Source organism: Amblyomma mixtum, chromosome 5 (genome assembly GCF_055824585.1).
Source record: "Amblyomma mixtum isolate Tamu chromosome 5, ASM5582458v1, whole genome shotgun sequence".
Classification (NCBI taxonomy): Eukaryota; Metazoa; Arthropoda; class Arachnida; order Ixodida; family Ixodidae; genus Amblyomma; species Amblyomma mixtum.
In genome coordinates, this window is record NC_143016.1 from 61762715 (window position 1) to 61777527 (window position 14813).

General features: G+C 49.6%; 1 protein-coding gene across 1 annotated transcript; it reads right to left on the minus strand.

The window, feature by feature from the left end:
* Positions 1–497: 497 nt before the first annotated feature.
* Positions 498–1936, minus strand: LOC149342413 (progranulin-like). The gene is made up of 2 exons (XM_089542161.1): positions 1843–1936; positions 498–1048 (listed from the first exon to the last, which is right to left on the minus strand). Exons 1-2 carry the CDS (start codon positions 1934–1936, stop codon positions 537–539), a joined length of 606 nt encoding a protein of 201 aa, XP_089398287.1. The 3' UTR covers positions 498–536.
* Between the last annotated feature and the right edge of the window lie 12877 nt (positions 1937–14813).

The following is a 14813-nucleotide window of genomic DNA, read 5'->3' on the forward strand; positions in this document are numbered from 1 at the left end:
AGGTCTTCCTGTGTGCATATTTCAGCAGTATGGCCCGCGCAGCAGTGCGCTTAAATTAGAGGACACATGTCTTTAGCCTCGTTTGACGATTGAACACCCCCATGTATCATATATGTTGCAAGCGACATCTAAACCGTTGCTGAAGCACATATCTTCGTCAGACGACAATATATAAAGGCATACCCCCCCCCCCCCCCCCCCCCTCCGGGTGGAGTGCTCTGTCAGGTGGCGCCGCCATGCAAAGCGGCAAGGTAGCCACCCTAGGCAAGGATCAGAAGACAAAGGGAGGGGGGGTCTTTATTCTACAAGTGTCGACGAAGGGCAGCACACGGCTAGGCTGCCGAGAATGAGCAACAGACCTGAAATACAGGGTGCGCTGATTACCTCTTGTAATTTACTATTCCCAACACCCGCAATGGCTTCTCGCGTTGATGAATTCAAGATGGCCTGAAGCGCGCCCCTTGTCGGTCCGATATAAACACACACACGCACGCAATTCACGCCCGCGCGCCGCCGAGGCGTCGCCTTCCGGTTCGTCAGGGCAGCGCGTGGCCTCGTACGATCTTCATGGCGGACAGAGTCAGCTGCTCAGTCCCCGCCAGAAGACCAGCGCGCAGCACGTGGCCATCTCCGACGGCGCTCTTGCCCACGGGGGCGGTCTGGACGCAGTTGCCCGTGCCGCGGATGCAGGCGAACCCGCGGGGGCAGCAGTTGATCAGGTCGCTGCAGCACACGGCGTCAATGTCGGGGCAACAGCCGTACGTGTCCGGGCCCTGGCGGCAACAGGTGCTGTTGCCCTGGAAGCAGTACGTGTCCCCCGCGGGGCACTTGACCATGAGCTCCTCGCCGCGGGACGTCGTTGTCGGCACGGCCGCGGTCGTCTTGGGCTCGGCTTTCTTGTGTCCCGTGTTGGCTGGCGCGCACAGGTTGGAGGCGTTGTCGCAGACGTAGCGTTCCGGGCAGCAGCTGCTCCTCTGGGGGCAACACACGGCGTTGGCCATGGTGCAACACGAGTAGCGGCCGACCGGGAGGCGGCAGCACGTTCCATCTGGAAAGGAAGGAATGGCTTCGTCACCTTCGAGTCTTCCATGTCCGCACTGGTGGTCTTTATTAAGGGCCAAAATATGAGGGAACGACCCGCTTAGGAGGAACCTCTAGCACTATGTGTGCCGTCGAAGCATCATTACTCAGAACAGGGGGTTGCATCTCTAAAAACTATTTTAGCAAGGGGCGTCACCCATGGCATGGATACCTTTCGGGCATTAACCTGTATTTGTTCCCTGCCCTTTAGCCCTTGTGGAAAGAATGCACGAAATACAGGTTATCTATACGGCAGGAGCGCATGCTGTGTTTCAAGCCTTGCTATGTTGGCATTTCCTAACAGGTCTCTGGCTTAGCACTCGGAAAAATCGGCCGGCACCAGAAACTATATATGCTTTACGGATATGCTTATACACTTCAGGTAAACAAAGTTAACCATAGAGTATGTGGCGCAAGGTATAGTCATACGTATACCAATAACGAGCAGAGTTCCTCTTTTATCGCACGCTACTCGCCATGCACGCACCTGCAGAGCAGAAAAAAAAAATAAAGCAGCGCACAGTGTTGGAAGTCGTGCCATCACACTGCACAATGCAAACGACGAACGATGCTTTTATGGCGCGCCGCTCATGCGCGACTGACACTAATGCGGCGCATTTACCATCGGTATGACTTCCGTAAAAACCAGTGCCAGTGCCACGACGGCCGGCTAGTACAGGCTATACATCTATAAGTCCAAGACGCGCTACAATATTCGGCTGTCCTGGCGTACAAAGACGGCTAATGGAAACCGCAACTTACTTTCGACGCAAAGGCTTCCGTCGGGACACCTCTTATATCCGCCGCCCAGTACCGCCGAAACGAGGACGAGCAGAAAACCGAGGTTCGTAAGCATTTCTCCCCTGGAGGCGAAGACCAGTTGTTTCGAACGGCAACCGTCAGCACCGTCGCGTGATCGCACGTGCATATGCAGCGCTCATCTTTCTCTTTCTCGTGATTCTCGGGCGGCGCTTACCCTAGTATAGCGGCCTGGATGAGGAGCGGTAAGTCATGGAATGATGCCACGGGAGAAGAATGACTCAGAGCACTGCGTTGGAAGGCGATGCTCAAGAAAGAAAGCCGTGCAGTTGAAGAGGCAAATCGTGTCATACAAGTCGGCTTTTAATCTGTATTTTTATTCATGATTCCCAACTGCAGCTACGCTTGATTTGAGCTGCGTCTGCGTACAGTAGCAGGCAGGCGCTTCTCGGAGCGCATGCGCATATCCCCCCCAAACACACACCCATAAGCGGATCGCGCAATGCTAAATCTCTATATTCTCTACTACACACACCAGAACTACTCGCATTCCAACTTTATAACATCGGAATAGGTTGCAATAAAGACGTACTCTCGCTTTCCGCTCGGAACGTACGGCCATATGGCAACATATGGCTGTCCGAGCATCACCACGGACAACACGTTCCCAACACTTGCCATATATCTGCCCTTACCATCAACTTTCACAGCCTAGTTTTGGTAATTTTCTCCCTTTTCACTGTCCTCCATAACAGTTACTGCTGGCTTCCGTGCACGCTCATACGTATTAATTCAGCCCCGTATAATCTGTATGTCATATTTTGCGCGAGACACTAATCAACACTTTCGTTTCTGCGAACGCGTGCGACTCCTGGAGCAAATAAATGCACTCCCATATATGGGCTTGATTCTCGCGGCTGTACGGAACTGGAAGGGGAGGAAAAATCATGCTGATAATAAAAATGAAAACCCCGGTCCCAACTGCACACGCTGCCTTTGCGGGCGCGCTGGCTTCAAGTAGCGGCGCGTGGCGGTTGACCGACACATTAATCACGGGATTTGCCGATGCAGTCACGAGCTGCCGCCTCTGCATCAGCGATGGGTCCGCTGCGTCGACGATCGGCGGTGCAGTTGGAGCAGACGATGCCGTCAGGCTGTTGCCACATTCTGTCGTCACAACGGAGCGGCAGGAGCACTATTAAAGCGAAAGCTTTATATGGCCATGTCGACGATTTCGTGCCCGCAAAACGTGCCGGCAGCGATTTCTCCGTTCGTGTGGGAGTTAAGCGAAAAAGAATGGTTGGTTGGTTGGTTTATGCGGTTTAACGTCCCAAAGCGACTGAGGCTATAAGAGACGCCGTAGTGGAGGGCTCCGGAAATTTCGACCACCTGGGGTTCTTTAACGTGCATTGACATCGCACAGTACACGGAAAAGAATGATCATGTGTGATAGAGGATGATGCACGTCGAAATTTGGTTGATGTGGAGTAACTAATTAATTAATTAGAGCCAAAAATGTCACTTAGGCGTCAAAATAGCATCGGATGTCAATATGGCTCGAGGATGTGAAAACATTACTAGACATCAAAATTACGGAAAAAAAAAACGCAACCACATGACAGAGGATGATAAAATGTCGTTGTACATCAAATTTGATTGATCTGTAATAATTAGTTAATGAATTAGAGGCCAAAAGGCAATTTAGATGTCAAAATAGCCCCGGACATACATATAGTGCGAGGACGTGAAAATAGCGGGTAGACTTCAAAATTGGAAGAGGTAAAAAGAGAGGCAAACAGTCAAAAGAGAGAAAAAGAGGCACAAAGGGAGGCAAACAGTCTAAAATGAAACAGAGAGAGGCGACGAGTGCGAAGGAGGCATCAATGCTTTCTCATTCTCCCAATGCGGGTCGCCGCAGTGACCTGTAACGTTTTTATTGTGGCATTTAAGGCTCTTCGAGCCTGTCGCTAATAGCGCTGAGCGTTCCACGTGCTTTGCTACAAACTGCCATCGGTTTGGGGAGATATATACCCCATAACGATAGCCCCCAAGCCTTGTCCGAATGTTGTCGTTTTCGCATCTCGTTGGTTTTTCTTACTCACGGTGCGAGTAGTCTCTTTTAAACTGACAATTGCGTTCAGACCACGTCTGCTGATACGAGTGCTGGGATGTAGCGATGGCTGTGGTCAACCGAGCTCAAGCTACTCCAGAAGTGTGGTGGACGGTATGTGCTAAAAGCTGAATTTCCGCTTCTGATATGAACCACTCCTGAGACATATATAAGCTCATCTATCTTAGCCCATTTCGAAATAAATTTCTATCTGGATCGCTGCTCTGAATGAACTACTCGGGCGCTGCTCATTAGAAAGTTGGCTGTTGTGAACTGTGAGTAGAGGTACGTTTGCACTTGGCGTGGTAATTTTGGCATGTGATAATAGAAATCAACAATGAAACAAAACTGTCATAAAAAGAGGTTTGCTTATTTCGATTCGCGCGTTATCTCAATCGTGGTGCACACCCGTACTGAAGCGTCAAATAAGCTTCAGCTCTTCGGCACTCTCTAGGACCTGTGCACTACCGCTCCAGGTGCCATTTAGTCCCGAAGCTCCTAACCTTGTGGCGCCGCCGCAGATACTCCCGCTTGGTTCCCGCACTAATCCTACCTTTAACGCTTAGCTCGCGGCCGGGGCTAGGCTTCCCGCGATTAGGGCTCAGATTAGAGGGGTGGGTAGCAAGATAAATTGTCCCTAGAAATGGGGGGGAGGGCCAACCGCCAGTCATCGTGATGGCTTAATTCATTTGCCGCTTTTATTTCGTCGCGTGTTACGGATTACTGGCGCGTGAGGGCGGCACTACCAAAGAATGAGAGAGATTACGGGCCGTTTTATTTGCCCCCTGCGTCGCCCTGGACTCGCGGGTCAGAGTGTGCGAGTTCGGATCTGCAGAGGCAAACTGCCGTGTTCTGTTGATTGCTTTTTGCAGCACGGCTTTAGAGAAAGGCGGTATACAACAAACGGCTTCCCTCGGAACCCTTTGCGAACGGCCGCGGAAGGGCAAGCGTTTTCGCTACGCTCGTTACATATTATAACCGTGGGAAAATTGCGCTCCCGGGAATGGAGCCTGAGCTTCGCATCAAGTTGCATCAATTGCGAGGGCGGTAACAAAACGAAGCTGCTCTGCAGACCTTACCGCGGCGAGGTCACAATGACGAAACGGTGCTTGTCATGGTTGAGACCTCTTTGCTAGTAACAAGTTGTCATGGCAAAGAATTCGAAACGCGGCAGTTGAGACTGTCACGGACACCGCTCAAAAAGAGAAAGACTAGCGGTGCTTTATAGGGGCCGTGAACCCCGTCAAGCCCAGTTAGAGGCTTTTTGTTCACGGTCCTCAGCATCTGTAATGTTGATGTTGGAATAAAATGATGATGATGATATCCACAGAAGATGGAACCGGCGAAAACGGGACAAGAAATAGGAGGCACCGATGGACTTACAGATCACAATGACACGGCAGTGTTGCGTGCAAGTCCAGTGGTGTTGTGTGTGTGTGCCTCCTATTTCTTGGCCTGCGTCCATTTTCGCTGGTTCCACCTTCTATGCATTTTGTCCTGACTAGCCCAACAATTTACGCTCTTGATCTATAGTGACGGCATGTGCCTTTTCCCTGTGTAAACGAATAACAAGTAAAATACTTCTACGTGCCAGAGATGAAGTGCTAAAGTCGCTCTGAGTAAATAAAACTCTTGCTTGTTCTAGTTGGTTCACTCGTGACGCACAAAATGGCGGTATCGGTGCCGAAAGTTGGACTTTACTTGAGCACATTTTCTTTACATTGGGCCCTTTCATCATCGAAGTTTTCGCACTGATCCCGCTATTTTGTGTGTTACCCTGATCACCGTCTCAATCTGACAAAGAATAGGTTGGGGCAACCGAAAAGGAAATAAAAATAATAATCTGACAGTCTCGCTGTCAGTCTCGCCATAGAGGAGACCCTGTTGAACAATTTCGACTTCCGAAGTTTCAGAACAAGCGCGCCCCCCTTTCGCCGGATCGAACCTGCGACCACGTGGCTGGTAGCAGCACACCATAGCAATGGACCCATTTCTAGCTTTGTTTATAACTAGACACATGACTTGCGCCGTCCATCAAGTGGGTTGCCACCGTTTCTGTTTCGCAGCAGAAAAACTGGCAATCAGCGCCGTTGCATTTTGCGAGTCATCTTCACATTCACTGCGCTACGTGTGGTGTTGTGTTTTACACTTGGCACCATGCGACAGCTCATTCCCAATGCCGATCTGCCAAGTTAGCCTACAGGCATGCTTTATCTTTCGAGATGCATGGGCAATATCAACTCGTACTCGGGGGTGTGCACTCCCGGCAGGCAGCATGTAAGTTTTAAGCTTGAAGGGTAAAGCGTGTTGGGGAATAAAATTCTATTTTCTACTAGGTGTGGAGAGCGAGGCGAAATTAAAAGAAGCAGACGCACCTGCAGTAAACCTTGTTTCCTAGCAGGTAACGGCAGATGCAAATAGCATACTTGTGCAAAAGCACAGAACAAATAAACAAGACCCAAATCCTGTACTTATTTAAACTAATAACAACAAATACCTGCATAAATTTTAAACCACAATCATCATCATCAGCAGCAAGACTACGCCCATTGTAGGACTACGACCGGTGGACCAGCCGTGGCCGGATAAATACCTCTTCCATTGATCGCAGACTAATTCTTTCCTGTGCAGCTTGGGGCCGCCATATACCTCCGCAGACTCTTTAATCTTACCTGCTCGCCTTTCCAGTCCACAGTCAGCTGCTATACATTCACCTCCTCTTCGAATTCATTCCGCTACCGCATGAGAGCATGCCTTGTTCACGACCATTTCCTGTTCTTGATTTAAGCTATCTTTAAATAGCGTTTGCTATAGCATTATCCGCTCTTCCTGTCTCAACGTTAGCCATATCGTCGCTGCGCTGTTCGCTACTTAATGCTGTTAAGGTCCTAGTACACGGGCCTGGAAAGACTACTTCCCGACGTGTGTCATCGGGAAGCCAGATGCGGTGTCAGGGTCGAAGAACGCGGGTCTGGGAGAAATTACCATCAAACGTGGGTCGTCGTTAAGCAAGGTACGGCGAAGGCTAAGCAGCGGCGGAGGCAGCCAGCACACATATGTCTCCTGGGTGGCTGAGAGTACCTGCTTTCTACTCGGCGACCGTTGCCCCAAGCCTACCGTCATGGACCACACAGGTGACCCAGGTGACAGCTGATTCTATTTACCGAGCCCTTCCCGGTCGGAGTACAGAACCATAAATAAGGGGTTGAAGTTTTAGCAAAAACAGACCGCCTTTCCGAAGTCTCTTCAAGTGTCGCCGCCGCCGCCGCGGGGAGACCGACGTTATCTTCCCTAATTGCTGCGAGCGTGCACGGGGACAAAGGGCTTGCTCTTTGGCGTGCCAAGCACCGCGACGAGCTGGCGGGCATCATTTTGAACATCTCCAAGGACAAAGGACCACTTTCCGGCCTTTTCGTGACCTCTTTGTTCCGGCCTCGAGCGGCGGATGCCATCTGAGGAACAACAGATGTCGGTGACCCGCGGGACTTTCAGCTGGCCAGAAACCACCACCTACCGCAGTCAACGCCTCGACGGCGGCCTTCTTTCCCTCGGAATCAACACGTGACAGGGGCGTGACCCTAAGTGCGGTGTTGTGTTTGTGCGCAGAGGTGAAAGTTATAGGCCCCTCCCACTCCGGTGTGGGCGTCCTCAACCTAGGGAATTTGGGGACGAAGAAGGGTATAAAAGTCGACAACGAATGCGGCAGAATCGTCTCCCACTTCGGTCTCTCACTTCTCTTACGCTTGTAAATATGTGAATAAACCTTCTGTACACTTTCCTCCTAAATGGAGTTCGCCATCGTCCTTCCGAGTCGGGACCTGCTGCCCTGAACGACACCCTCTACAACTCGCTGGGCCCCTCCGTCCTCAACAATGCAAAGGTTTTCGTCATCCTCCAAACTTCTGCCCCCGTTGGTGACCGTTGGCAAGATGCAACTTTTGTTCCCTTCCCTTTCGAGGGATATGGGTAAGATACATTCCTGACCTGAAAGGGTGAGCGTACCTGTCAAAAACTTTCCACCCATTTTTATTGTCCTAGCTGTTTTACTCTCATGGTCCGGATCTGCGGTCACTATACTTTCCAGTAGGCGCATTTCCTTTCAACTTCTAATGCCACGCTGCCTATCGTAAACTGCTACTTCATTTCCTAACTGTTGAACATACATTTAGTTATATTAATTTTAGAGCTGTTTAGCTCTTTCCTCAGTTTTGCACCTCTGGTGGCGTTCACAAGGAGGACGCCGGACGCACACCGACAAAAATGCGCCTCCAACCTACGAACCCAGGACCTCCCAACCAGCACCTTCCAGCACTCTCGCATAAGAGGCGGATGCTTTAACTACTAGGGCACGGCTAGGGAGGCCAATTATGTCACCGTTTCGGAGGTTTGTATTGTATTTTATTTCGTCAGGATCTTGTTGCCCTACAGATCCTGATGAGAGATTTTAGCATTCAGGCAAAAAAGGCCGATTTCATCAATGACCTTCAACACCCGCTAACGTTACCACACGCAACTGACCCCAAAGAAGTCATCTCGTGCAAGAAAAGGTGCATCGACTGCGTCTTTCAAAACAGAGAGAGAGCTAATTAAAGATATGCCACACATAACAACACACTACAGTGATTACAAAGGGGTTATCGCTGCCTTAATATAAACCACAGCATCAACTCCAACATGTATCTTCATCAACAGCATCAACTCCAACAGTAACCTTCCTGCGATTTATTTCAGTCCCATGATTCTGCTTTCTGTGTCTAGGCCCTCAAAAATGCGCTGTAATTCATCCCGTGAGTTACTTTCTAGGGAAATGTCTTAAGCAAATCGGAGGTTAATAAAAAGTTCTCTATTAACGTTTAAAAAAACCCAGATCTTCCCAGTCCTAGCCTCTGGACGTCCATTGTAAACTTGCGGTGGATAGCAGTGGATTGCATTTCCCGACTCCTTCCCTTATTGGTGTTTTATTATTTTTCTAGTACAAGTCTAGTGGTGCTGTGCGGTCCCTGCAGATATTTCCTAACGCATTTGCACATTGCCCGTCCACATCTTGGTTGCGCAATGCAGAGTCACATGTGTTTACAGTTTAGATGGTAGTTGATAATTCCTGGCGAGTCAGGCGTAGCGTCGTCGACGCTGTCTACCACGTGATCAGCGCCGAAAACGTCACCCTGCGCCGGACGTCAGCGCGAGCATGCAGCCATCCGAGATCGTTCCTAGCTCACTCCGAACACCAGCCTGTTTTCTTTCGAGTGTAAGGTTGATCTGATTCTATCAGTGATTACTTTAGGAAATGCCTTGTGAGCAGTTGACACTTAGGTAATCAAATGATAATTTGTAGAGTGTTTGACATTCGATGTTTTTCCAACTTAAGTGCGAAAACAAGGCACGAAGTTTAGGCTTCAAAATAAAATTTCAACAAATCAACAAAAGACTACAAATACCAGAACAGAAAGCTTTATATGTATAATATAAATAATAAAAAAACTGCATGCAGCATGCATGACACACTAGCAGTCCTTGGAACCTAGCGAACTAGCAGGGTCGGGTTGCTTTCGACGGTTACGTTTCGGAACGCTACCTTTGCACTTGAGACCAGAGCGTATAGTGCATCTATCCCATATACTGCGCATTGTTTTATTTTAGAGCCACCGCGCATAACGGGAATTCACAGAATGCATCCAAAAATGGTTCAGTTCGCATTGCATTCAAGCTCATAATCACAGTCGGAGGAATTCATTCTAGACGTTTCACCGGGCGCCCACGTTTACAGCATCCCGCATTCCTAAAGTGCCGCCGCTACGATAGAGACCAGTCCCCCCCCCCCCCCCCCCCGTGTCCTTCTCGTACTACGTACTCCGGGCGTGTTCACGGAGGGACGAGGCGGCCAACCGAAGCGATTCGACGCAAATCGTTGAACCAATTGTGAAAAGCCGAAACAAGAAAAAAGGGAAAGAAAGGGAGGTTTGAGACCGCGACAAAAGGAACTGGAGGCGCGCGCGCTCGCGGAAATACCTTTGCCATCTGGATATTTGTATTAAAAAAAAAAAAAACTCTTTTTTTCTTTCCCTGACCTGGCCTCTCTCCGCGATTGTCGAGAGAGTGGATCGCGGATGGGAGTGAGAGAAAAGAGGTCCCCTTTGTGCATTCCACTTGGTCCCTATTGTAAGCGCCCTTTTGTTGTCTTCGGGAGCAAAACGATGCGTTTACCTCTCCCCAAAAGCGCCTCTCGGACTTTCATTCTCACACGGCACCATCAACCCCCCCCCCCCCCCCCCCCCCCCCCCCGTGCTTGCTTATTATTTTCTTTCGAATCCTTCCGTCGGCTTTAACCTCGCCATTCTCGCATGTTGCGCGTCTGCGTGTGTGTTTTGTCCACGCCGAGACAGCTTCCCGCTTTCATAGCACGCACGGACGCACAGTCAGAAAATATATACAAAAAAGGGAAAGAACGAGCCATTTTCGCTCTTTACCTCTGCTTCTTCGTTTCAATTTGCGCGCCCGTGAACCGTCTGAAACCTTTTTCTCCCCATTTTCCCTCGTGTGCGTCGCGCTCAGTGCAGTGAAACGCACTTTTATTTTCCCAGCCGATTCATTCGCGTCTTGGCTGTTTTCTCCGCTTTTGTCAAAAGGTTCCGGGAAAAGATTTGTTCCTTTTCTTCCCTCACTGTCCTCTTTTATGCGCGTTCCACCCGTTCAACCGCGCGCTTTGAACACCAGCGTATATAAGCCTGCCTCAGAGGTGAAGATGCGAAGAGCAGCACGGAACCTGAAAAGCTAGAATGAACAAAAAAGGGGAAATAATCGAATATGGGTAAAGGGAACAGACACATTGCAGCGTTCTTCCCGCCGCCAGCGCGCAACTGCAGCAGGGACAGCGCAGGAGCCGGCGTCGCTTCGAGCAGAACAGGCCGGGGCAAGAAGAAACGTTTGCGCTGCGTGAATGGCCGAAGAGAATGGAGAAGCCAAGATTGAATCGAGCACGCTGATAGCGAAGAATGAACGAGGCCGAACGCTGCCACAACAAAATGGCGCTTATTCGCATCTCGTCGGCATGTACACACACACACACACACACACACACACACACACACACACACACACACACACACACACACACAAACACACACACACACACACACACACACACACACACACACACACACGCACACACACACACACAAACACACACACGCTCTCTCTCTCTCGCGTGATACCTTAGGGAGAAAAGGTTACAGTGCATGAAAGACATGAACACAAACTGAGGGATGTAGGTGGGATTAGAAAGAAAAAAAAGGAAGGTCAGGAAGTGAGAAGACCATGCTTTAGGAGAAGCAGCGTGCTTGAAGACAGAAAAGCAAGGAAAAGTCTCTGGAACGGTCAACAAGGAAACAGTATCGACAAAAGGGGAGCGAGGTTAGTCAGAGCGCAGAACAAGAAGGGTAGGCACCGAGGGACGACTGTATAGCGAGGAGAGAGTGCGTTACGAGGGGAGGAAAGGGCTTCCTTTTTTCCCTTTTAATTTCTTCCCTTCCCGCGCTTCCGGATTCGTCTACTTTCTCCATACACCTCTTCTTCCTGCCCTTTTTGCGGAACAAGCGAGAACTGCAGACGAATTGAAACAGCGAGATTCATTTTCATTCAATTTCACCCCGAGAGAAAAGCGAAAAGGCTCTTCCTTTCTCTGTCCCTTATCTGTCGGCCTTCTTTGCTCCTTTTCGTTCCCGATTTTTTTTCTTCGCTTCCTTGATTTATATTTCTTCTTTGTTTTTTCGATCCACGCCTTTCTCCGTGGGTGTCTGGTCACCGTTCGCGCTGAGCTTGTACACTTCCGCACCGAGCACCGCGATGAGAGACACGCGTGCTCGAGCTGACAAAAATAAAGGGGAAAAAAGGAAGAAAGGAAATGTCAAACAGAGTGGAGGCCGGCGGTGAAGAAAAGAGGAGAGATTTCTCTCTTTTAGGGAGACACAATGGGATCGCACAAAGGGCGGAAGAATGGCGCGCTCGCAAGGATCGAATGCTGCAGGAGAACGGAAAATGGGCCGAAACAAGCGAGAAGAGAGGCGGCTTCCATACGACGAGAGTGTATAGCCAGCGAAAGGGTTTTTTTTTTTTCGCCAGAAAGTATGCACCGGCGGCTGAGCGGACGACAGGACGCGGCAAAGAAATGGGCGGAGAACGCTTAAAAAAAAGAAAAAAAAGGGGAAAGGGAAGGCTACAAGGCAAAACGCATGGAACGAAGGGAGGAACGGGTACGGAAGCGGTTGCGTTTAGGCAAGCCTCATGCAGACACAGTGTATTCTGTATTCCTTTTATACTTTATCTATGCGTCGGCTTCGCATCACCTGCAACTCGTAGGCTTGCTGCAAGGTGTGAAGATGCTGAGGGGGGAAGTGTGTCTGTGTGGAGAGTGATGGGGCGGGGGGGGGGGGGGGGGGAAGAAAACGCACCGGCTAGGAAGCACGAAACAAACAAACTGCAGAACTAACTCGAATAGTGGCGGCAGGGATAAACGACAAACAGAACAGGAGTAAGAAAGAACCCATTGGATTGTACGCATATATATAATACATACACGCGGAATTGTGCGAGCGCGGAAGAGAGGAAATTTGGATGAGAAAAGAAGAGGACTGGATTTCTTTCAAAGCGGTGCGCGGGCACTCCGTTTTTCCTAAGGGGGGCCCAGGGCGCTTTCTTCTCCACTGTTCCGACAGCAGCCGGTGTGGAAATGAAGCGAATTCATCAGCTGCTGGCTGCCTCGCCGCCGCCCTCTATGAGGACAAACAGGAAAGAAAACGCAGAAGGGAAAGGCGCGGGTACAGAGGCACTGTAGCGCGGGAGTGGCGTGTGCGCAGTCTATATGTCTCATTGACGAAGCGGATTGCTCTGTGCGCGCTGGTTTCTGTAGAGACAGCGAGGCGGGCTGCCGCCGTGTTATACTTTCTCCGCCTGCCCAAGTCTCTTCCTTTTGAAGCCTGGGAGAGGAGGAGGAGGTAGCGGTTGTGTGGCGCTGTCTTTTCTTGCCCAGCTCTATCCGGGCTCTCGTGAAAGTATTTTCGCGACTGGAAATAAAAGGGGCGTTATGTCTGGTTGGAGAGCGCTTGGCGACCTTCCCTTGTCTCTTTGGAAGCTGATTTTCGCGAACAATGGCGGGTCTTCTTCGAAGAACCGGAGCTTTAGCTCGCCGCTATAAGCTTTCATTTTTTTCCCTTTCTCGATGTTTCTTCCTTCCTCTATTTGATTTTCTCGTCTTATTGTTGTCGTCCCTGCTTCGCAAATTCTCTTCTTTACACTGAACGTGCTGCCATCTGTATTGAGCGCGTGGACTTTCTTCCGCGGATTCGCGCCGCCGGCTCTTTCGGGGGGCATTGTCTTGAAAACGTAATCTCGTTTTGTTCCTCCTCAAAAGAAGGAACAGACGAGGGCGAACAAAAGGAGAAAGGAAGGACGATGATAAGAAGATTCTCGAATAAATTGCCTGCCCCCGCCGCCTCCTCTCCGCAATCCCCCCATTTTTTTCTTTGTGCTCGGTCCGAGTTGACACTGGCGGCATTCAAGGCACACATTGAAAGAAAGCAGAAAGTCAGTGAGTCCTACTCTTGCTCAGCGCTTTATCTTTTGGATTAGGGGAAATTATGTTACTTGTATAGAGTTCCTTCAAATCTTTTCGCTCTTTTAATCGGAAGAATGTGATAGCAACAAAAAAAGGAACTGTGCCAGGCAGATGTCACTTGGGCGTTACATTATCCAGATGGTCAGCCTCTACTTTATGCATTTACACGAAAAAAAAAAAAATCTTCATACAGTTCCTATTAAACGTTGCTCTAAATGTTCACTTATCGAAAGAGATGACGCCGCGCCTTCAACTTCTGCATTGACTACGGCGGTAGGATTACTGCAAGATGTCGGCATGGCGCGCTATCTTAACGACCGATATCAGCACTCGCAACACAATCCGCTGGGCTGGGATAAAAAAAAAAACAAACATTGGTATCGGGGTGTACGTTTCCTTAATATCGTCTGGAGCATGTTTTGTCGCTGTGTATTATCGGGGACAAAAGTTTGCGGGAAGCGAGTTCTCGGAAAAACGTTTATTGCAGCTCCACCTTGCTACCCAGTCGCCTGATAGCCTGATTTGTCCCCAATAGCACATGCTGTGGCAGGTCGCAAAGGCAGCACGTTATTGCATGTCACCTTATCCTCCCCCTCCCCCCTTTCCCCCCATAGCTCCTCTTATAAATTCTCTCTCGCTTAATTGTCGTGGTGATTTATGCCTACTATATTCGTAATTAACACAAAGCAAATGAAGATGAAAATATTCCTTGGACGACGCATATGAAGGCCACCAACATACATGCGGCTAAAGATGAATCGCACTGCAACATCTGAATAAAGGGTGATTTGAACGGTAATGCTCGCACGAAATTTTCTAACATAATAAATCTGAGTACTCCCTAACGCTCAGGTACTATTATTTATGAACATAGTTAAGCTGAAGTAAAGGCAACTATCGTCGCCAAAAAATAGAAACTAGTCCCAAATTTTATGAAGTTTCCGAGAACAAGCCCAGCTACTCTATATTGCACTATATCGGGTGTTCTAGAAAAGCCGGCCACGAGTTTTACAGCGCTAGCTGTTATAGCGAAGTTTTCCTACCTATGCATTGTCCGCCGTCCTGCGTCGTCAACGCCGAGCGGTCGCGCTAGCTTCGTTCTTGTCGGGTGGGGCGCACGCTTGCCCTTGGTCACGTGGCCACCTTGGGCTGGCCGTTAGTGTTAACCATGTATGAATTTTTAGAATTTTTTAAAAACGATTAGCTTCGGTGGGGTGTCCCAACAAACTTTTGGCTCAACAAATCCGCGCGTCT